Genomic DNA, 22,342 nt, shown 5'->3' on the forward strand with positions numbered 1-22,342 from the left:
TTGCGACACTTAAAAATGCCTCAAAAATCACTATAAATTTATTTTTCATATCCCCCATAAGGCATTCTCTTATCTCTCTTAAGTCAAACCCTGAACCTTTTATTTTTCTTGCACACGCGTGACCACCTAATCTACACATCATCTTATTAATATATGTGTCTATGTTTATTTTATAGTATATCTAAGTTTCATTAGAATTATTCTATTGGGGCACTTAAGATTTGTCTATTAGGGCATTTCATCAGAGTGTCTTGTTAGAATTATTTTAATAGGGCATTTCGAAAATTCTGTCCTATTAGATTTATCTATTAAGACATTTATATTTGTCTATTAGGGTATTTCATTGCCGTGCCTCATTAGAATTGTTTTATTTGGGCACTTCTTTAAATTGTACCTTAAAATGGTATTTTATAGGGCACTTAATTATTGTACCTCATTAAAGTTATTGTATTGGGACACTTTTTAAGATTGTGCCTTAAAATGATATTTTAGATGATACTTTCTAAAAAATACCCTAAAAAAAATGCCTCAATAAATCATTTTTGTTGTAGTGCGCATAAAATTCTTAACATATAATGCTTCTAATAATTTGTACCCACGTAGGCACATCGCAAATAGAACCCCAATGAGTCTTATATTTAATTTAAATTAAATCACGTTAATAAATTCCTCGTTTCGTATAATTAATACACGAAATCGAAACGAATTGAGGGAAGACGAGGGGTTCACAAAATGGAAAAAGATCGCAAGGGTAGAGGGAGATTGCCTCTATTTAGTTGTTTACAGCGTTTTCACGCTTGAACACCACAAAATTAATACACGCTGCAAATTAACATAAATTGTCAAAATTAATAAAATCGAATCCAAAATAAAATTTCAACCATACAGAATGATTATTACATATTTCTTTACTTACCTGGCTAATTAAATCGCGATTAAACCAAGTTTAATCTTGATTTTTCCGTCAAATTCCTCTATTTTCTCCCTTGTTGCGCACTACTTCTTCTCCCATTTTTTTCCTTTGTTCTTGTTGCTTCAGAGACACTCGATTTGGGCTTGAAAATGGCCCAAAATGAGTGGCCAGAAGGTGGCCACGTAGCAGCCGCTAGGACCAATGCTAGGGAGGCCATCGCCTCATCGAAACGACGTCGTTTCGAGCCCCAAGGGCTGATTAAAATCAACCCAAAATTCCTCGCGTGCACATGCTTGCTGCTTGAATTGAACCCGCGAGCTAGAGGTGTCAAAAGGGCCGGGCGGGTCGTGGGCCGCCTGGCCCAGCTCGGGATGGGCCAAAGAAATTGGAGCCGCGGCCCGTTGGGCCGGGCCCATGAGGCCCTTATGGGCCTGTAAGACCCTTACTCTTTTTTTTTTTTTTTGTTATTCTTTAGTAATTATTGATATTGGATACTAAAAAATTTAATTTCGCAATATATATAAATAATAACCATCAATATATTTAAAATTTTTAAGTTAAATTTTTATATATTTAAATTATAAATAAACATTCTCCTTTTTATATATACATTATTTTCATATCAATTCACAAGAAAATTTATAAGGTATATAGAATTTTGAAATATAAAATGATGAAATAATATTTAAAACTTAAGAATTAAGATAGAAAATATTTTAAAAAGAAAAAAACTAATTTTTATATATGTATTATTTGATATTTATATATGTATATATTATATATATTATTTTTAAAAAAATATTTTAAAAAAAAGAAAAAAAATGGGCCGAGCCTGCTAGGCCCTGTGGGCTAAGGGCCCGACCCGGCCCCTTTGTAAGGGGGTCGTGGGCCGGGCCCGGCCCTATCCATGGCAAAAGGGCCCGGGCCCGGCCTGACCCCTTTAATAAAAAGGCCGGCCCGACCCGTTTAAAAAGCCCATAGGCTGACTCGGGCTAGACCGGGCCGGCCCTTTTGACATCTCTACAGCGAGCTCTACTATCGCTTGCGCGCACGAGACCAACTAGGCTGGCCACTTCCTTCACTCATTATATGCGGCCCATTAAATTTAAAATGAACCATGGCCACTTTCGCATTTTACATTTCATCACCCATAGTTTCTATTAATTACTCACACACCCAAACTTTCATTTCCAAGAAATTGCGTTTAAGCCCCAAAACTTTCAAAAATCCCTTAATCCAATTTATTTTATTATTTTCCTAAATACTCCCTAATAAATAATTATTTTTTTAACAATAAACACTCAATAATCATCAAAAATACAAATTAAATCAATATTTCTTTATTACCATAAATACCCCCAAGTAATTTAATTAACTACCTAAATTTTCTATTTTTTCAAAACATCATAAATTATTATTTTTTCTTAAATCTCCAAATACCCAATAACGATCTCAATATTAATATTTATAATTATTATTTATTTTTAATTTTTGAGATGTTATAGTTATCTCGAATTAAACATTGAATAAATCTAGTAAGAAACCACCCCGAAAATAGTGGTCTTCCAGGAGAATGGGAGCCTTTGTCATATAAGCTGAATTGTGCATGAGCAATGCAGGGTATTGTTGGGCTTGTTTGTTGCAGCTTAAAAACTGTAACTTTTAGCTTCTATCTTAAAAAAAATGGGTATGTAGTGTTTGTTTTAGATTTTAGAATTCTAACCTATGGCTTCTACTAGTTTTTAGAAGGGGTAGAAGTTGGTTTTTTCAAAGCTGGGGTACCCCAGCTTCTACAATTTCTGATTAAACAGTTATATTTTTTTGACAATTTTGCCCTTGTTTTTAACAAATTATTACTCTTCTGTCTACACAATTAAGGGTCTCTCTTCTCCACCGCCATCTCTATTTTCAAATCTCTTATTCTCTCTCGCCATCTCTTTTTCTCCCTATACACTAATTAATTTTTTTATAACACTTGAAACATATATATATACACTAACTAATTTTTAAATTATCATTCTATAACTATTAAGGGTATTATAGACAATTATATAAAAATAAGTTATTTTACAGTTTATGGTATCAAACACTATAACTGTTTAACTACAACTTTTAAGAAGTTGTAATAAATAAGTTCACAATTTATTTTAAATTTTAAAAATTATAATTTAAAAAATTAAAAATTATAATTTTTTTAATTAAGGTACAACGAACAAAACTGTTATCAGGAGGGAGAGTCTCCCTTGTTTTCCTTACGAGAGTAGCTCGATTGGGTGTGCAGTGTTCATAATGATTGCTAATGTGAAAGACATGTTTCGAAGGGTTTGATTGTCCAAGTGTACCATCTAAGAAGACTTCCTCCTTAGGTTCCCTTGGAATAATACACTTTTTTCGAGAGAACTTCATATTTCCTCGAGGAATATGCTACGATAATTATAAATATCTAATTATTTAATAGTAGGACGGTATAGTGACTTTTTTTAATAATTAAGGTTTAAATCTTTCAAATTTATTGATAATTTTTTTTGTGTTTATTTAATATATATGTAATTTGTGAATTCGTTCGTTTATTTTATTTCCACCAAGCTTTATATGAAGATTATATATTATGATATTTTTTAATTTAAAGTACAATTAATTATTCACCAACCATACATATTGAGTGCTAATTTAGTTCGAACTAGACTGGGTTAGGATTTTTAAAATTTTTGGACCTAAAATTGAATCGGGCCAGACCGGTTCGAAATTCTGTTTTCAATATAAAATTTAAAAAATACATATATAATATAAAATTTTAAAATTATATATATTATTAATAATTAATAATACTATACTAATTACTGGTTCAAGACCTGTTTAAACCAAAAATATATCAAAACTTACAAGTAAAGTGAGATTTACCTGATCCAAGATTGAGATTTAGACATATGCATATCCCTAATTTTTGGGGTTTTAAGGAGGCAAGGGGACAAAATGGTGGAGCCCGGGAGAGACTTTTGGAATTGAGGCTGAGGTGGGTAAATGTCCAGTAGAGTTGTAGACAGTTGATGCAAAATTGCCCTAAAATTATTGAGAAAGAAGAAGGGAAGGCGTTATTCATCACGTAAAGGAGAAAGTGAAGTCATTTTCATGTCTGGGGTATGCCTAATACCAATTGTGTCGTACGTTCCTTACTATTTTGGAAGAGCGTAAACAATTACGCGCGAAAACGACGGCGACCTTCGCAATGAACCATCGGCGACGGGACTAGTCTCATTCAATCTCATCTATCTACTTCACATCCAACAGACAAACCGAGAGAGACTCATGTCCCCAACCTTCATAGGGAATTCTAATCACTGTTCATAGCTCAGCATAAGGAAGAAAGAATTATTAAGCATCAAAAGACGACGCTGCTGCTGGCAATAATTGAGTGCAGACAATGACGATGAACTTTGTCATCAAGCGCTTTGAGTATTTTAAGGGGGCTTTTGTTTGGAAGCATGCAACTTGCATGGGATAGAGAGAAAATAAATTTTAGGTAATTGAATTGTTTAAAAATTATTAATTTAATTTGTTTAATTAATTTATTTTTTTTACCTAAAAATTACTATATTTTTTTTTAGTTTTTGATGTTTAATTATCATTATTTTTCATAAAAATTGTTCATTTTATCATATAAAGTGTACCTTTTTGTACTTGAATTTTATTTTTATTTATTTATTATATTTTATATTAATATAATATATATTAATAAATTATACATAATTATTTTATCATTATAATATATATATTGATAGATAAAATTTTATCATTATATATTTTCAAAATATGATTTATAAATTTAAAAAGAATGACATCGCTTTCCAATCCCTGGAAAATAACCATTTTTTTATGAAAAATGCGGCCGCACCCTAAATTCTTCTTTTTTCACTAAGAACCATTATAATTAATAAGGCTGAGATTAGCCAGTTTAATGCCAATTAATACGATCGTTAATTAAACTGCAAAACTGGTATGCAGTAAGCAAATCAAATCAAATCAGATCAGATCCAGAAGCGAATTTCAGTCATTCCTTCCAATCGAATTAGAGGCTCGAAGCGTGTAATTATAATACGCGACGTACCTGATGGAATCTCTAAACAAACTCCGACTGAAGCTAATTCCAGTCCCTACTCCGATGCGTAGAAGCGCACAGTGAGAAATAAAGCTAGGGTTCTTGGATTCCTTCCGCGAGGGTCCCGTCGGCGTCCCCTTCGATCGAATGACACTGCGGATTTGATTGGATTCTCCACCTTTTCTTTAATTTTGTCCGTATGCATCATCGGGGCGTAGGTTTTCAGCTTCTTCTTCAATCCAAAGATAAGAAGAGATCACATCAGCGCAAACAAGCAGTGATCAACTGATATAGTCGGTTTATGTGAATCAATGATGGGAGGCAAGTTGTTGCTGGCCTTGCCTTTTTCTATTGTCTTCTCGACCTGGACCACCATTCCCCTCTTGGCTCCATCCTGTTAACAGCTGAAGCCCACGTTAAGATACCTCTTTCTTAGTTCCAAGTCAATGATGCCATGGTATCTTAATTACATTGATAATAAAATATTTTATGCAACGGTTTATTGTTACAATTCAATAATAAAGTGTCACATCCTTAGATTTTTGAATACATAATCATGGTTGTCAAAATACAATAATATATTTATAACTATGAGATAATATTTATCTTGAATGTCTATTCTCTAAAAGACTTATAAAACAAAAGATAGTCGGGAACGTTAAGTGTTTCTCGCATAAATCTTCTAATTTTTAAGTTAATATCAGTCAAAAAATAAAAATATATTTAAGTAATTTGTCTAAAAATTCTTATATACTTTATTCATATATATATCACTTCCTATTTATAAAATTTGAATACCGACAAATGAAAGAACATTCATCTTTTTCAAGATTATTTATTTTAAATTTTCAAGTAAAATTTTAAAAGTGAGTTAACACATTATTGATAGTCTATAATCTGAATAGTCCCTCGAATACTATATCTCTAAAACCCTCAAAGGTCTTCTAAAGGTATTTAGGAGAAGCCTTTGTAAGAGTCTCCTATGGGTTTTTCTATTGAAAATATTTCTTTACCTTCGCTCTTTAGATTTCTTCCTCTTCAGCCTTATTTTAGACTTTGGAATCATTTTTTTGAGCACATCAATAATAATAAATAAAGATAAATATTATTTTTAATTTATCTAAAGCCTTAACTCTAAATGAAGTTTAACAATAACATAACATTACTAAGCGAGTTGATAAAATTGTGATTTATAAATGAATCTGAAAAAATACAAAAAAAAATCGACATTTATTTGTTTACTTGACAAAAATAATAAAATTTGTGATTACAACTTTGAATGGGCCTTGCGCTTTCCCGGAATTGGGCTTTGGCCCAGACACAGCTGACACAATTGCCCTTGGGCCTGCCTTCTCACGGCCTCAGACGGATTGATGAATAACGGAAAAATCGCTCAAATTGGTGAGCTGAAAAGGTGCCAATGTGCTACCAAACACAAATTCAGCTCAAGGGAGGTAAATTTTCGTTTAGGTTTAGGTGAGAAAATGGCCATTCCAGCATTACATGCCACTTTCTTCAACTGTTCCCCGCCCCCCCCCCCCCCCCCCCCCCCCCCTCCAAAAAAATAAAAAAAAAAAATTTTCTAGATAACTTAGCGAGTTAAAAACTTTCACACTTTATATAGAATGTGAATAGTTGTTTATGTGTGTTATTGAAGTTTAATAACAAAATAATTAATAATATTATCATCGATGGCCCATTGAGATTTATCTACAGTGACTTAAATGGGTTTTTATTTGTAACATAAATAATAAAGTATCAAATTAATTCATAAATCTAATTTTATATTAATTTATATAAAATATACTTTTAAACTATCCATTTTTACAATCACATTATTTTACAAGTCACCACCACTTGACCTATCTCCAAAATTAGAATTGACCTCCAAAATTAGATTAGTCAGCCCTACAAATTATTAGCCTCAAAGCACACTTCACCGTTGGTCTTTCGGAGATACACATAAACATCAAATCAAGAACGAAGAAAGAATGAAGGAAAGAAAAAAATTCTAATATTTTTTCTAAAGTAGTCGAGGATAGCTATATTAAATAAATAAGTGTGATACTTTTATATGATGTCATAATTTTTTTAATAAAAAAATTGATTTATTTATCTCTCTTAAATTCATTTGCTTGTTATTCCCATCAACTTATGAATGAAATCTAAGAATATATATTCTCTGTTGTGGTATGGGAAAACTTTTTTTCTCTAGGCTTATTAATTAACAATATATTTACATTTACATATATTCCCTATCTTCTTATGGGAGAACTTCTTAACAAGAAATAAGTAATTAATTAATTGCTAGAGATTCAGATCCGATACTCCCACTTGCCCACGACATCGGAGTCGGCTGGATCTGTTACAAGTAATAAATAATAAACCGAAGTTGAACGGTTCACGACTTCAAGCTCGATCGTTTGATCGAGAAAGCGAGAGAGAGAGAGAGAGAGAGAGAGAGAGAGAGAGAGAGAGTTCCAGGAGATTTCGCCCCCTTTCCTCATGCTCTCTCTTTCTTCTCGCTCACCAACTCCGTCTGGAATGTCTCCGCGAACAATCGGTAAAGATCGCCGCTTGGTACTCTTTATACTGTTTCTATTAAAAATTCTTGTGATCGGTTGCCAGTTACAAGCGTTGAGTTTGCGTTATCTCGATTGCTATTTCCGATTGTGATTGAATTGTGCCCTAGAACCAAGTTTTGGGGTTTCATTTTTAAAAGTTACTGGCTGTTTGTTCTGCGTGGGAGTCGGGGTTTTACGTCTGAACTTATAATTGTTTCTCAACTCGTTGCTGTTGGCTGTTTTATTAGATTCCATTGATTGCGACTCGTTTAACCTGAATTTATCTCCATTCCCTAAATTGGTTGCTTTCTTATATATTTTGAAAAAATTGGTGAATGAAAGAGACCGTGGAAATAAGGCGGTCTCCTGTGCAAAGTTGCTTTCGGCAGTTTGTAGGTTGGTAGAAATGACTGCATCATGTATCAGGCCTGGCTCTGTTAAATTTCTAGCCTGCCACCAGAAAACATTAATGCTGGCTTTCCTTAGTTGAGCTTGTTCTAGCTTAATTGCTATATAAAACAGAGCTTTGAGCTTGGTTGCAAACTTGTTATAGGACTTGGTTTATCTGCTCTTTGTAACGTGACCATAGTCACTAACATGAGTGTAATGTTTCTCTGTGAAGTTGTTGTGGCATACATAAGGGGAACTTGTTGCTCTATTGCATCCTTGTTTTTGAATTAGGAACACCACAGGAAGGTAACTAGTGTTTTTTTCCTGTACATAACATGGTATAGTTTGACTTAATAGATTTATGGTACTAAATTGTAGCTCAAGCATTGCACACACTTTTGAAAAGAATCAAATCTGTTTGATTCTTAGGCAAGTTTATAACTTGTACTTAAGTTGGGTCATTTAAGGATTTTACAGCTTCACCCCCCCCCCCCCCCCCCCCCCCCCCTTTTTGGGAGTCAAAATGATCAAACCAGTTTGTCATGCCAAAATTGGAGTCATTGATCAATGACTTTGATGCTCATATTGAGACGCGCTTGGTATTGAAGCCAGATGCCAGACAAACTGTCAAACCACCTGATTAACTACGTGAGATGAACGCAGGCATGAAATTTTGTTCATTTCATTCTTTTGTCTCCGTGCTTTTCAGAAATGGGTACATAGGGATAGCAAGTTCCAGACTATTTTAGTGGTGCAACATGACACAAAAAGATGCTTCAAGATATATGTTTATCTGGAATAGATTCCTTACACCGAAACGACAAAATAGTTAGTTAGCTGAAACCAGTTTATTCAGGCTGAATGTCGTTATGATGCTATGTTCCCCTCCGTTATTCCTTTATGATACTATATATAAACCTATTGTTTAATTTCATAGTGCGAGAATGTCTTAAAAAAGTAGTATAGTAACTAACTGGACTGATTGGCTGGACTGCAAACCAGTTGCCATACTGGTTTGGTTCATGAAAAAGACCAGATGTGCTTGTAAATTGGTCAAGACTGACTGGTTTTCTGTGAATTGGTCAAATTAGTAATACCAAATAAATCGGCTAGCTTCTATTTTTATTCAAAAGTACTAAATAAACCACAAATTTTAAAGAATTATTTTGTTTAATAGAATAAATTAGTCTTTTTCAAGAAAAAATAAAAAAGAAGAACAAACAAAAAATGAATAATGAAGATTGAAAGTCAAAACAGCCAGGAAGACAAAATGTCATCTCCAATTCTCAATCGAGCCAGACAGCCTTGTTGAAGCCACTCTCTCACATATTTGAAGGCCTTAGAAGGAATCAATGGGAGCGGTGATTCAAAAACCTTGAATGAATGAATTAATTTTTTGTGGTTTTTAATTAGTTTTGTAATGATGAAATTTGAATCTGTAATTAGTGATTCATGCTTTTATGTTATTTTAATTGGTGTTTATACAACCTAAAGGTCCTAAACAGTGTCGAACAGTGGCATTATTAATTTATTATTTTTCATATATGCATGCTTGAACCAGTGGTTTGACTAATGAACAACTGGTCAAGACAGTACATTAACCAATTCAATGACTGGTGCGGTTTTTAATAAATATGCTTAAAAGATTTCACATTATCTACCCAAAGTCTTGGTCACCTTTCCACAGTTTTGGCCATTGCTATGTATCTTAAGCCTCTCTAGCCTAATTGATGTTTTTCCTCTGGCCTTCTTTGGCATTTGGACCCTTTCGGACATAGTCATGCTCAGCTCAAATCCTATGGGAGACAAATAGTGTCATATACAAGTCTTGTCAACTATTATGAAACATATTTCTGGTGTCCACGTTAATTGATCCATCAGTACAATGTCTTATTTTAGAGAAAATAAAATGAACAAAATCTACTGTTTTGTGTTTGACATCTTTTCTTATGAATGCTTAAATCCTTTGAGGTTGGCTTTGCAGGAGTACTATTGCCAACAGCACAAGGAGGAGCTTGGCTGGATGCTTGACGGCAACAATTGCTTTCTGAGTGGCTGTGTTTCTTGAAAGAGAACGAGTCACCTTTTTGTAGTAATTTGCACTATACTATCATAATGTGGAGCTTTGCATCCAATTGTATAGCTGGCAGCATCGGATTCAAGAATGAGCCAAGAAAATTGTCTGAAGCTGCTCTGGAGAGCTCGGATGACGAAGTTTCTTCAGATTCTAGCAGGGATGAAGGACTAGAATGCCCAATATGCTGGGAGTCTTTCAACATAGTTGAAAATGTGCCCTATGTTTTATGGTGTGGTCATACTCTCTGCAAAAATTGCATTTTGGGGCTTCAGTGGGCTGTTGTCAAATTTCCTACTTTACCAATTCAACTTCCGCTTTTTGTTTCCTGCCCCTGGTGCAATTTCTTATCCCCCCGTCTGGTTTACAAGGGAGATCTAAGGTTCCCTCGCAAGAACTACTTCCTGCTCTGGATGGTTGAGAGCTTGAATGGTGACCGGATGCAGTCTCATTCTGGTCTCTGCAAGGATCATTTTCCAATGTGGCCGTCTAACAAGAAGTTAGCACCAGGGAGTCAAGTAAACCAGGCGGCTGGCAGGAGGGGACAATACATTCACAATTCAGAATCATCAGGGTTAAACCGTGACCGCCACCCAGTTAATAATCACCCAACTGTGGAGAGACTGCAATCTTCCCTCAGAAAGTCGCTGGTTTTCTTTGTTCATTTGACAGCAAAGTTCCCTCTGGTTTTCATCTTTCTTCTGATTGTGCTGTATGCAGTACCTGCCAGTGCAGCCATATTAGCCGTGTACATACTTATCACTCTTCTATTTGCTCTTCCATCCTTTCTCATTCTGTACTTTGCGTATCCGAGTTTGGACTGGCTGGTTAGGGAAATCATCACTTGAGATGTCATTCTCTTTGTTGTCCCAGGTACGGTAAGTATGCCCCAAACCAAATAGTAGCTCATCTGAATCTACATTTGTGGTGTAATTTGACGAGTTCCACCTTGTTTCAAACATGCCCCAGGATCCTATTTAAGTATGCTAAACCTGCAAATCCTTTTAAACGTTCGGGTTACTTGGGATCCGCAGAGAGTATGGTGGTTGTGGTGATGGTTGCTGCTTTCATGAATACTGCAAGCGTGCCCGCTTTCTGTAAATGATGTCGTTTAAAAATTGAAGTTCCTGAGTAGTTGAATTCTGGCAAGAAGTTCATTTTGTTGTTTGTACAAATACTTGTTGGTGCTTATGGATGTAGTATGCTGTTTATGGAAAGTTTATTTTGTTCATTTTGAGAGTAGTATGTGCATGGTATGCAGTTCTTTTGCTTAGTGGAGGTTACACCACCAAAGACGGGATTCATGTTTGGAACCTCTAAAATATTTTCTCTTCTTTTCTTTTTTTGGGGTGGGAGGAAGCTCAAAGATATGTTCACATGTTTTTTTCAAAAAAAATTCTCTTGACCTTGTGTGCTCTACCTAATGGGGTCAATGCTTGTAAATTTTGAAGACGAATGTATCACGATGAAGTTTCATGGAAGAGTCTTAAATTGTACAAAGGTGGTATCTCTTAATTTAATAAAGTTTAATATTTAGATATTATCGACAAAATGAGGTTATCTAGTGAGATAATTTCAAATTATTATTGAATTTCTAGAAAAGTTTATTAAGATTCTGGAAGTCATCATCATACAAAAAAGAATAATGGGTGAGAGAGAGAGAGAGGGAATAGAATTTTAAAAATGAGGATGAATTTAGAGGTGGTAATTTATGGTTGTAGAATGTAACCGATGTTCTTCCGTCGTTCCCACCCAACCAAACCCCGCGCGTCGTCTCTGGAAGCAAAAAATGCTTCTGGTTTTGCATCTCTCTTTTCGTCGTCCACAATAATTGCTCAAATTCCATGGGGGACAAATAGTCCAACATGGATCGTCCACGTGTCACAACGCTACCTCCACAAATTTGGAAGCCCCGAATGGATCCCTCTTGTTGAGAGGTTCAGAATCCACAGCAGCGGTAGCCTACTGAATTCACCCTTGTGGCTCGTTTGAGTTGTTTCCCTGTCAAAAATGGCGGCAGCCATTTCTGTATCCTCCCCAAAATCTACTCTTCCCCAAAACCCAATTTATCTGAGAGACCCAAATTCTAGCTTCCTTGGCGGGTCACCCTTGAAAGGCCTTTGTTTACAGTTGAATCCCTGGAAGAGCAAACGGAGAGATTCCATCGGCTTAGTGGTTGCTTCATCGACCACCAGCACCACCAATTCTGCAACCACTGCCGCCAGCGCCGGCGGGAGGTTTTATCTGAACTTCACTGGGTTCCCTTTCCCTCTTGGTCCTTTTCTCAATAGGCGTACTATCAGAACTGAGGTTAGCTTCACTCCTTTTGTGCCTTTTTGTCTTCAATTCGTTATTTTGTTAAGTCGTTTTGTCAAATTTTATGGCAATGATTTCTTTTGATACCATTCTTACATTTGATGAGCTATTCTGGGAATTTTTGCCTGGAGTCCTTGAATTACTCTGCTAGGGTAATATCACTTCAGTTCTCGTGCCTCATAGACTCTCTTTTGTATACTCTGTCATGGTTCACTCTACGAAGCTTACTCCAGTTAACTGCACTGATATTGAAACAATTTCTCCTATCTTCTTATTCATGGTATATGTAGAACATTCTGTACTACGTAAAAATTCATTTGGCCACCTAAACAGGTTTATCTGCTTGTTCATGTGTCACTCAACTTGTTTAGGGAAGTAACTCTTGAAACACAGCACACCAAGTATCAGCTCTCAAAGTTGTAGAAGCTTAGTTAAGCAGCAGTCTTATCTGAATTTGATTTTTGGTTGAACAGAAATTACTTAACAAAGAACAAACTTAAATGAAAGGGGGAGGTTGTGGTGCCTGTTTCTGAATTTTCCCCATAGACTTGCTATTACAAAATCAGCTTTAACTGAAAGACTCATTCTGGAAATGTATCATAATGTCCACAATTGAAAGATAAATGGATGTGCCCTCAGATTGTCGCAATCATCTTTTCCATGCATGCACTGATTGTCATTGGAAGTTCATTGAGCGTTTAGAGGTTCTTAAAATTTTCATTTTTAATAGAAAAATGAATAATGATAATGTAGTTTGCACCATATTCTCTCTTTCTGTACTTCAATTCATCCTCTTTCTTTTCTCAGGCTGTGAAAGGCTGTATATGGTTATTTGAGCAAGAGCAAGCACTGGGCTTCAGCAGTGTCTCAACAAACATTAGAATGACAGTCATCAAGCTCAATTCTGGAGGACTATGGGTCCATGCACCAATTGCTCCAACGAAGGAGTGTATTCAGGTCTTATTCTGTTATCTAGTTTTATTCACGGATTTAATGAAATGCTTCTGAATACTAAAGCTCAACCATAGAATTCGTTAGAAGTTTGAGTTATTCTACCTTATTCTTTTTCACAAAACAAAACACGCTATAAAAAGTTCATGTACGGGTTGTTAGTTCTGCATCATTCAAGGTTCCACTTCTTAAACTAGTGACCTCTCTTCACTTGCATCGGGGGGGGGGGGGGGGGGGGGGGGGCGGCGTCGGGGTCGGTGGATGGGCACTAAAGGGGAATTAGTAATGTTACAGGCTACAGGTACTCCAGTGTTGAATGGCTTGCATTATCTTCTCCAATTGTCTTCCATTAATAACAATAAATTGTCACCTAGAGATAAATGGCAATGAATAATTTTTAGCCATCATTTGCAAAAAGAATCTAAGGTCATAGGCCCATAGATGGAAATAATTGGAGAGCTAGAATTCATGTAGCCAACCTCAGATGGTGGTTAAAGGCTTGGTATGTACCATCATTTTGCAGATATGCCTATTTTTTGATGACACAGAACAGTTACTTTTAGTGCCTTAGAGAAACTTGAAATCCCAATGAAAGTAAGTGTTGAAGCAGGTGCCTGATTGCTTGGGATGCATCTTTGGTTGATTAAGAAGCCCAAAGGCCTTGAATAAGGGAAACAATATCTCCACGTACAACTCAGGAAGGTGGTTTCAATTAAGGTGTTATCTAAGATTCATATATTATTTATTGGTTAATTATTTTATAAAAGAAACATTGAGAAATAATTATAAAGGATCATTTAAATAGGGTTGGGGGTCTCAAAGTTTATCTATAAATGAGTTAAAAAATAATTGTTCAACATTATTTTGTTGCAGACAACCTCAGTTGTTAAGTCTGCCTCAACATATTTTAGTCCATTGTTTAACTTTGAGTAACACATTATTTTCTTAACTTCTATTTTGCAGCTTGTGAAGGAGTTGGGAGCTCCCGTAGAATACATTGTCCTGCCTACATTTGCATACGAGCATAAAATATTTGTTGGTCCATTCTCCAGAAAGTTCCCCAAGGCTCAGATATGGGTAGCACCAAGACAATGGAGTTGGCCTTTGAATTTGCCTCTGGAATTTTTTGGAATTTTCCGTGCTAAAACTTTGAAAGATGGAGATTTGTCAACCCCATGGGCTGATGAGATTGAACAAAAAGTTCTAAGCTCCCCAGAAGTAGGTAATAGGCACCGCCTTAGCTTAATTTGAAAGTTGAAATCATCTTGTCGGATCACTGTGTTCACCGATTAATTTTCTAAAACAATGTGTTAGGGATTGGGCCTTATGTGGAAGTGGCATTCTACCACAAGCGTTCAAGAACGTTGCTGGTGACAGATGCTGTAATTTATGTTCCAAGACAGCCCCCTGCGTGTATTAGCAAAGAATCCTTGCTGGCGTCTGCAAAGAATGGCTTGGCTGTAAAAATTCTGAGTAAAGGAAAGGAAGTCCCTCAGGAACCAGTTGTTGATAACAAGATGAGCCGACAAAAAGGTTGGTCCTCTATCATAGTTTCTGGAGGTTTTTCATGTGCTAGATTGTAAGTAAACCTCAGAAGATGCTGATGGACATGTAGGCAAGCATGTACCTTATCGCTTGAAAACTGAATCAGAGTAAAAACCTATTGTGCAGGATGGGAGAGAATGGTTCTCCAAATCTTATTCCTTGGTCCATCGAATCTTTTGGAGCCGAATGCTAGCTTTGCTCAAATGTCGCAAAAGCTGATTGTCTCACCCATCGTCAAGACATTGGTCTTCAGCAAAGTTCCTGAAAAGGTGGGCAAACCACTCCATTGCAGACTTTTCCTCATCGAATCAATTGGGTCTTTTACCCTAAGAATTTATATCTAGATTTTACCAAACCTAAGCTAACTCATTCCCTAAATGCATTGGGTCTCTTGGAAGAGTGTTAGTAGAATGCGAGTTCAAGACTCAAAAGTCGTGCTTTGGAACACAAGTAATGAACAATTTGCGTTGGAAAATTATTCTTTCTCATTGAATCCACCAATCCCTTCATTGGGCTTTGGCCTGGCTTCCGATACTGGTAGCATGGAGGCAGGAGAACCCATGCCACATTGATTAACTTCCTAGCCACTTTTCTTGGATCTTCATCAAAGTATAAAAACGAAGTCTTTGATCTGCAACCATGACTGTTTTTTAAATTCTAACGCTTCTGCTTCCTCCCTCAAAATTTCAGGTGAGGGACTGGATCGATGACATCACGAGGGACTGGAGATTTAAGAGAATAATACCTGCTCATTTTGCTGCTCCAATAAATGCTAGCGGATCAGATTTCTTAGCGGCATTTGCATTCCTTGATGATCTCTTAGGTGAACGATATGTAACTCGGCCTTCTCTATCTCTCCTCTTCGCATCACTTATGGGGAAAGCAGCCAGTTACTTCCCTCCAGACGACATGAAGACCTTATCGTCCCTCGACCAGTTCTTAGTCTCAGTTGGAGCTGTGAAGAAGACCGTCTCTGGTCGGAAAAGATGATAATCCCACCTCAACCTCAACTTCCAGCAAAGACTTCTGCATGTTAAATTTTGGAGAGCTGTATATGTGGTGTAACTAGTAAGCTATACAGGTTCCACTTTCTCATAGCCCTTCTTTTTGAAATGGAAAGAAAATTGCACATACAGTTATGAATGACAGTGATGTTCCCTGGGTGTCTTCAATGAAACAATTCATGTATAGGTTGTTGGCAGTGGACTTTCCTCTTGCTTGATCTGCTTTTCTGTCGCTTTCTTGGGGTTTTATTAGAATTTCTTACCAACCAAGCAAAGAAAGTAGGACCACCCTCAGTTTCACCCCATGTTTTAAATTATATGAACCTGCAAGTAAAAAAGCAACCAATATTTATGACCTTTTCTTTACAGCTCTGACGCTGATGCAACAGGCAGCATGTGTATGCGGCCTTTTACTTTGATCATTGCCGGTGCCCATCAAACAGAGTTCCAGTTTCATCTTATTTAGCGCGATGGAAGGGTACAGTAAATACTAAGTAGGGTAAAGAACCAGAGACAGATATGATGATGATGTGCTAATTAAGCCTTCTACAGAGAAGAAATGGAACTGGCTTTTAGGGCATATGTGGTCTAGTAGAATGAATGATCATTATCATTAACTGTATTGTATCCTAGCTAAGTTGAGAGTAGAGGGTACCCTATACATAATATCAATTAATTTTTAAAAATTACTTTTAACAATATAAATTAATATAAAAAAAATATAGTACGGCAAAATTTTACCCTAAACACTCTCCTTAACTAAATTCTCTAAGAAAGAAAGGGTGCACATTAAATGAATGAATAATATTGGCAATATTTGGTTGGAGGGTCACTCCCAAGTCCCAACTCAACTAATCTCATCTACTCCAATGGCCCAGCAGCAGTTTAGAGAGGAGTAGCCTTTTAGGAAACTGTAATTATTATTATAACAGGAAAGAGCATGCTAGATCTAAAGCACGGCAGAGGATGAGTTTGTGGAAATAGAGCTTGAGGGGAGGAGAATCCTATGTGCCTTTTATGAAGTGCCAATCACCCTAAGCACTATGCATTGGCCCATGCAAATTTATCCAGTTTTGGTCCTACTAACTCAAATTAAAACTTAAAAATCATTGTATTGTTGCTGTTGCTCTACTCAAACCCTAAAATTAGAATTGAACCAACTAATCCAATCTAAATTGAGTATAATTGGGTTGCATTTCGAGTAATTTCAAGACTTATATGGTAATGTTAAAACGTGTATAACAAATTTAAATTAAACAACTCATTTGTCAATAATTAACAGATTGTTATAATAATAAAAAATAAATGAAAAAGGAGAAGTTTCTTAAAAAAATATAATATTAATACAAGGTAGGACAATTTCTTCAAAAAATTTTATATGGGGTAGGTTTTAATTAGATTTATAGTTCTAAAAATTTAAAATAAAAAATATAATTTATGTGATCACCCTATCACCACCACCACCACCATTATTAGAATTATTAGAAGTGTTCATTTGATTTGAATCAACTCAGATAAGACTAAATTAGGGTTGGTCCAATTCTAATTGGCCTTGAAATATTATTATATTAATAACTATCAATTTTTGTTCTCAAATAAGGTACAATTTAAACACTTTTGACCACTCCAAATATGACAAAGTGTAGTTTGTTGGTTTTTTTTTTTAATCACTGTTCAACTCATGGGATTCGAATAAAATTGAGTTTTGAATATTGTTTGATATCCGCAATCCAAACTAACATTTCTTGCAAATTATCATCATCTGTTTGTCAATATGATCCATACGTCGTCATGTTTGGGATAAGGGTGAACATATAATCAAATAAATAAATTTAAAAGGATAATTTACGTATTTTAAAATAACAGAAATATATGAAATAAATTATAATATAAAATTTTAAAATTTAAATTTTTAATAAATTAATTATTACACTTTAATTTTTATCATCACAAATAGTAATTTAAAATATGTTTTTGTATATTTACTCATATTTTTTATTATCCAAATTAAAATATTTTTTTGTATATTTTATTTTTATATAAATTTATCTTGTGGGATAAAGCAGTAAAAAGTTGTTAATTATCCAAAATTGTTAAGAGCAAGAGTTCGTCGTGCGAGTGTGTAATCCTGACGAGATAATAGGCGAGTAGTTAGCGGTAACGAATAGACGCGTCGTCTTCGTTCTTAGTAATTCTCTCTCTCTCTCTCTCTCTCTCTCTCTCGCTCTTTCTAAAGCAGAGAGATTGCACGTAAACAAATGCTTAATCTCTCACAAGGAAAGCCCGATTGGCTGCAAAGAAGTTAGAGAAGTTGCTCGCACGATCGCTGAGGCCAAAAGAGAATCAAAGAGAGAGAAAGCGAAAGCAAAGCAAAGCGTGAAAGAAAGAAGAGGGAGAGGTGGGGTGGGCTTGTTTAATGTTTTTCTTCCTCATCTTCTTCTGTTAAGCTTTTTCATTCGCTTTCTGGTTAAGCACACGGGGAGAGAGAGAGAGAGAGAGGTAACGGAAGGTAACGCGTTTTCTTCCGGTTTTGATTTTCGTCCATTCAATTTAATGCGCCCGTTTCAGAGTCCCATTCGTTTCTTCTCTTCCAAACTACAACACGCCATTCTTCTCCTTACTTCCTTCCTCAAATTAGGTTTCTGGTTTTAGAATTTTGCTCCCACCAACAGTTGAGCGAGCTCATCTTTACGTTTATTGCTGTTGTATGCTCTCTCCTTCTCTCGATAAATTAGCTTTGTATCTCTTTTTGGGCTTTGATTGACTGATTGGTTTTCGTTTTCGAAGTCTTCTTGTGCTTTTTTGTACTTCGAAGGCTTGGTTGTTCTTGGGTTTGAGGTAGCCAGATTGCCAAAAAAGGGGGAAAAAAAGGTATCATTTTTAGGTAGGGTTCCACCCCCCCCAAACCCCAAATCTTCGGTTTGATTTACTAAATAATTCAAGTGCTATGCCGATGTATATAAATAAATACACTGTTTCTCAAATATTTATGTCTGTGTGATACATCCGGTTTTCTGAGAATTAATCTGGGTTTGATAATCTATGTTGTGTTTCGAAGGTTGCTTTTCTGTCTGGGGTTACTTTAATTGAATGGAGATTAAGGTGTTCTGTTATACTCTGATTTCTGTAATTGCTTGCTTATCAAAGAGCTGTATATTATTATTTTTTTAAATTATGGATGATTCCTCACAAATGTGTTGATTGGAGGAAAACCTCACATTGTTTTCTCTTTTCTAATTATGTATCTAGATTATCTAATTGAATATGGTGGAAGGCTCTCTTCCTATGGGACTTGATTCTGACATTCACCTAATGCATGAATGGAGATTGCTCAACTCTATTGGTTTCTCTGCAAGCAACCTAGAAATAGACAGGATCTCTTGTTTTTTTACACGTATGTACTGTATTTAGTATTGAAAGGGCTTGCTGATTTATTCCATAGATGTGAAAAGCTGATTGATTATGGTCTATTTTGCTCCTTCGTGAGTATAGATATGTGTGTGTGTGTGTGTGTGTAGAAATCTGTATTTTAATTACAATTTGAAATTGATGCTTGAAGAAGATAAATTATGGTATCAGAAAGGATTGCAAGGTGAACAAACAATCGCATTCAGCATTGTAAAATTTCCCTAAACTCTATCAATTCTGCTCTCACCCTCTGTAATATTCATAACATCTGATCTACTGTAGTTTTGTTGTTCAGTTATAATATGTTACTTGAGTCACTGAAAATTTGACTGTCCCACTCAAGTATAATGGTTGTGAGTGCATGATGTAAAAATTTGGATTATGCCCTTAAGAAAAAGGCTGGAAAATTTGTTATCATGATCGTAATTCTGAAGATCTTAACCTGTGAAAAGCAAATAAGGTTGTCTCACCATTTTAGCTCTGAAAAGTCTTAGCCAGTGAAAAGAAATAATTTGATCTCAAGAAGAATTTCTAATGTTCAATTTTTCTTTCAGGCTAGCTTCTGGACGTTTTTATTTTTTTGCTCAGAATCACATTTGATTCACCATAATACCAGATCAAGTTTTGTTGAGGTATGCTCTCTCGTCTGCTCATAGTTTGTTAGTTCTTCAATAGCATAGACACTGTCCTTCATTTGATGACTCTATCTGGCCACCTTGATCTTTGTATTGTCAAAATTGTTTATGATTGCTTTTCAGGACATTTTCATTGTACCTAACTAATTTGGGTCAATGGCTGAGGAGAACACTGATGCATCACTGACTCCTGAAATAATCTCACAAGATGGAGGCAATTCAAGTAGAAAGTCTTTGGGAAAATCAAGTGCTCCAAATGTTGGGCATGATAAGTCCAATGATCATCGCAGGGCTTCTACTGGTTCCTACCATTATGGAGTCAATTCAAGAAGAAACTCTACAGGAAAAGCGGCTTTTCCTAACAAGGAGGAAAAAAATATGCCTGATCATATCAGAGCTTCTGCTGGTTCTTTCCATATCATGGCTAATTCAGAAAATTCTACTGGGAAACCAAATTCTCCAAACAGTGGAAGCAGTGTTCTCCCACATTATCTCAGAGCTTCTACTGGTTCATGCCATGATTTTTGCAAATATGGAATAAAGCATGAAGTTGTAGCAAAGGCAAGGCACCCCATACCAAAGAGATTAGTTCCTCCATCAGACAGGCAGCAGTTAACAGAATCTAGAGTTCCAGTGCAAAGGAAAGCGACATCAATGCTTAAGGCCAAGCCTTCTCCTGTCTCCAGAGTCCTCACTCCTGATTCCCCCAGTGTTCTTAAGCAGGAAGTTTCATCACCATCAAATAAAGTTGAAGTTTCTTCAAGATTAGCTTCATCAAGTAAGAAGAAAATGGCACATGTTGAGAATAAAAAGAATATTTCAGGAGAACGTACTCCTGTCAAACCAAAAACAATGACGGTGAAGCCATCATGTTCCCCTGGTACTAAAGGAGGTCTGAATGGAAGAAATAGTGAAATCAAGAGGGGCAAAAAGACAGGGACTTCTAAAGCATCAGTGGAAAAAGCACTTGCAGACCCACCAGCTTCACTCTCCCCCAAACCTTCCATCAGCAGAGTTATGAGCTTAAATGTCAAGAAACACAAAAATGTGAAAGTTTTGTCTCCTCTGAAGGATCAGAACGGGATCAGAAAAGCTGAACAGAAACTGCCAAACAATGAGAAAGTTGTGGAGAAAACCTTGCATGTTGTCAAAGTTGAAACTGAAAACAAAGTTCTGGAGTCTGTACAGAATGGTAATACTCTGCATTCTCCTCCATCTTTAACACAGTCATCACCAAAGTTCTCATCCCCACCAAAGTCTCCAGCTTTATCATTTCATGAGGAAGGGCCTGTGGTGGATTATGAGCATGCGGATAGCGAAGTAAATGAAACTTATGAATCCATCTCAGAGAGCAGTGAAGGTGTAAGCTTGCATGAGGTAGACACTTCGGTTGGGAATTGCAATAGGATACCCGGAGAGGCTAGGTTTGGTCTTTCTTCTGATAATGATTCCACACCTGTGAAATTGAAGTTCAAGAGGGGAAAGGTGGTTGACCTTCAGTCTGAGAATAGTGGTCCTAGGAGGCTCAGATTCAGGCGAGGAAGAGTTTTAGGGGAAAACCAGGGTAGCAAGGCTGGTAACCGAAGGAGAAACTTTAAAAAGAGAGTTGATGATGACACAAACCAAATTACTGCTAATTCTGAAAAAGTTGCTTTAAGGCATCAAGATGTCCAGGGGAAGAAAGATGCTCAGGGTTTGTTCAATAATGTAATTGAAGAGACGGCAAGTAAGCTCGTGGAAAGTAGGAAGAGTAAAGTTAAGGCCTTGGTTGGTGCTTTTGAAACAGTTATCTCTCTGCAAGATACTAAACCTTCAGTGCAAACTGTCACTTGATGAAGATGTTCTGTTTCATTGCTCTGGTTTTGTAAAGAAATCATAGAGAAAATAACCTTAAGCTTTTAACAGCTGAATTTTAAAACCTGTTGAATTTGGAAATAAGCATACAAGTTGTTGATCACTTTGGTTGAGCTGAGAAAGCCCGGAAGACAGTTGATTTGAGATTTTCGGCATCCTTCTGCATACTAATTCTGACTTTGCTTCACATCTATTTCTTGGAGGGTATGCTGCTTCTTTCTCTCTCTTTGAATGGTACACTTGAGATTGATTTTATGATGTGAGTGAAACTTCAAACGAGTATATTCTTTGAATATGGAAGAGCTTTCACTTCCATGCAATTTGGATGGTTTGAATTGGTAATGTCTTGGTTAACCATGTCAGAGATTGACAGTTTTTGTGTATTGTAAGTACTGTTTCCCTGGTTTTCACATACGAACCAATCTCTTATGTTTGGTTGATTGTCTTGTTTTCTTTTTTCCTGTTTTTTTTTTTTTCCATTATTAATTGTTTTCAATCTCTTCTGGCAGAATATAACCTGAATGGTTTATTGATTTTTGTATGACATTTCTGATGGGATTGTAAGCATCTTCCATTCTCTTCAGCTTTGCCC

At 36.0% G+C, this 22,342-nt stretch overlaps 4 protein-coding genes and 1 long non-coding RNA gene across 31 annotated transcripts in view; 4 read left to right on the forward strand and 1 right to left on the reverse strand.

The window, feature by feature from the left end:
• The window catches only part of LOC127804142 (uncharacterized), a 38,006-nt gene extending 32,617 nt beyond the window's left edge, over positions 1-5,389 (reverse strand). The window contains exon 1 of the long non-coding RNA XR_008023658.1: positions 5,019-5,389. This is a non-coding gene — a long non-coding RNA (uncharacterized LOC127804142). The remainder of the gene's footprint in view (positions 1-5,018) is intronic.
• LOC127804140 (uncharacterized) overlaps positions 1-11,268 on the forward strand; it is a 32,719-nt gene extending 21,451 nt beyond the window's left edge. Inside the window, exons 2-3 of one of the 5 annotated variants that reach the window (XM_052340923.1) lie at positions 9,948-10,915; positions 11,007-11,268. In XM_052340923.1, the coding sequence (XP_052196883.1) occupies positions 10,079-10,885 (807 nt within the window). In that variant the 5' untranslated portion in view covers positions 9,948-10,078 and the 3' untranslated portion in view covers positions 10,886-10,915; positions 11,007-11,268. Of the gene's footprint in view, positions 1-7,404; positions 7,590-9,947 lie in introns of those variants that run through there. The other 4 variants (XM_052340924.1, XM_052340920.1, XM_052340922.1 and 1 more) reach the window with 4 other exon arrangements.
• Positions 1-22,342, forward strand: part of LOC127804136 (EID1-like F-box protein 2) — a 35,545-nt gene that overhangs the window by 5,716 nt on the left and 7,487 nt on the right. The window lies entirely within an intron of this gene.
• On the forward strand, positions 11,655-16,050 carry LOC127804135 (uncharacterized). Its single transcript, XM_052340891.1, has 6 exons — positions 11,655-12,347; positions 13,161-13,310; positions 14,268-14,526; positions 14,619-14,837; positions 14,976-15,118; positions 15,540-16,050. The coding sequence occupies exons 1-6, from the start codon at positions 12,048-12,050 to the stop codon at positions 15,837-15,839; spliced, it is 1,371 nt and encodes a 456-aa protein (XP_052196851.1). The 5' UTR covers positions 11,655-12,047; the 3' UTR covers positions 15,840-16,050.
• LOC127804132 (uncharacterized) lies at positions 18,013-22,190 on the forward strand. Of its 6 annotated transcripts, none has more exons than XM_052340886.1 (4): positions 18,369-18,558; positions 18,641-18,737; positions 19,816-19,893; positions 20,020-21,853. In XM_052340886.1, the coding sequence occupies exon 4, from the start codon at positions 20,053-20,055 to the stop codon at positions 21,727-21,729; it is 1,677 nt and encodes a 558-aa protein (XP_052196846.1). In that variant the 5' UTR covers positions 18,369-18,558; positions 18,641-18,737; positions 19,816-19,893; positions 20,020-20,052; the 3' UTR covers positions 21,730-21,853. The 6 variants fall into 6 exon arrangements, with proteins under 6 accessions (XP_052196849.1, XP_052196845.1, XP_052196846.1 ...); XM_052340888.1 differs by having other exon boundaries at positions 18,641-18,724; XM_052340889.1 differs by lacking the exons at positions 18,369-18,558; positions 18,641-18,737 and adding an exon at positions 18,013-18,251 and having other exon boundaries at positions 20,020-22,190.

The sequence above is a fragment of the Diospyros lotus genome, chromosome 6 (assembly GCF_014633365.1).
Source record: "Diospyros lotus cultivar Yz01 chromosome 6, ASM1463336v1, whole genome shotgun sequence".
Taxonomy (NCBI): domain Eukaryota; kingdom Viridiplantae; phylum Streptophyta; class Magnoliopsida; order Ericales; family Ebenaceae; genus Diospyros; species Diospyros lotus.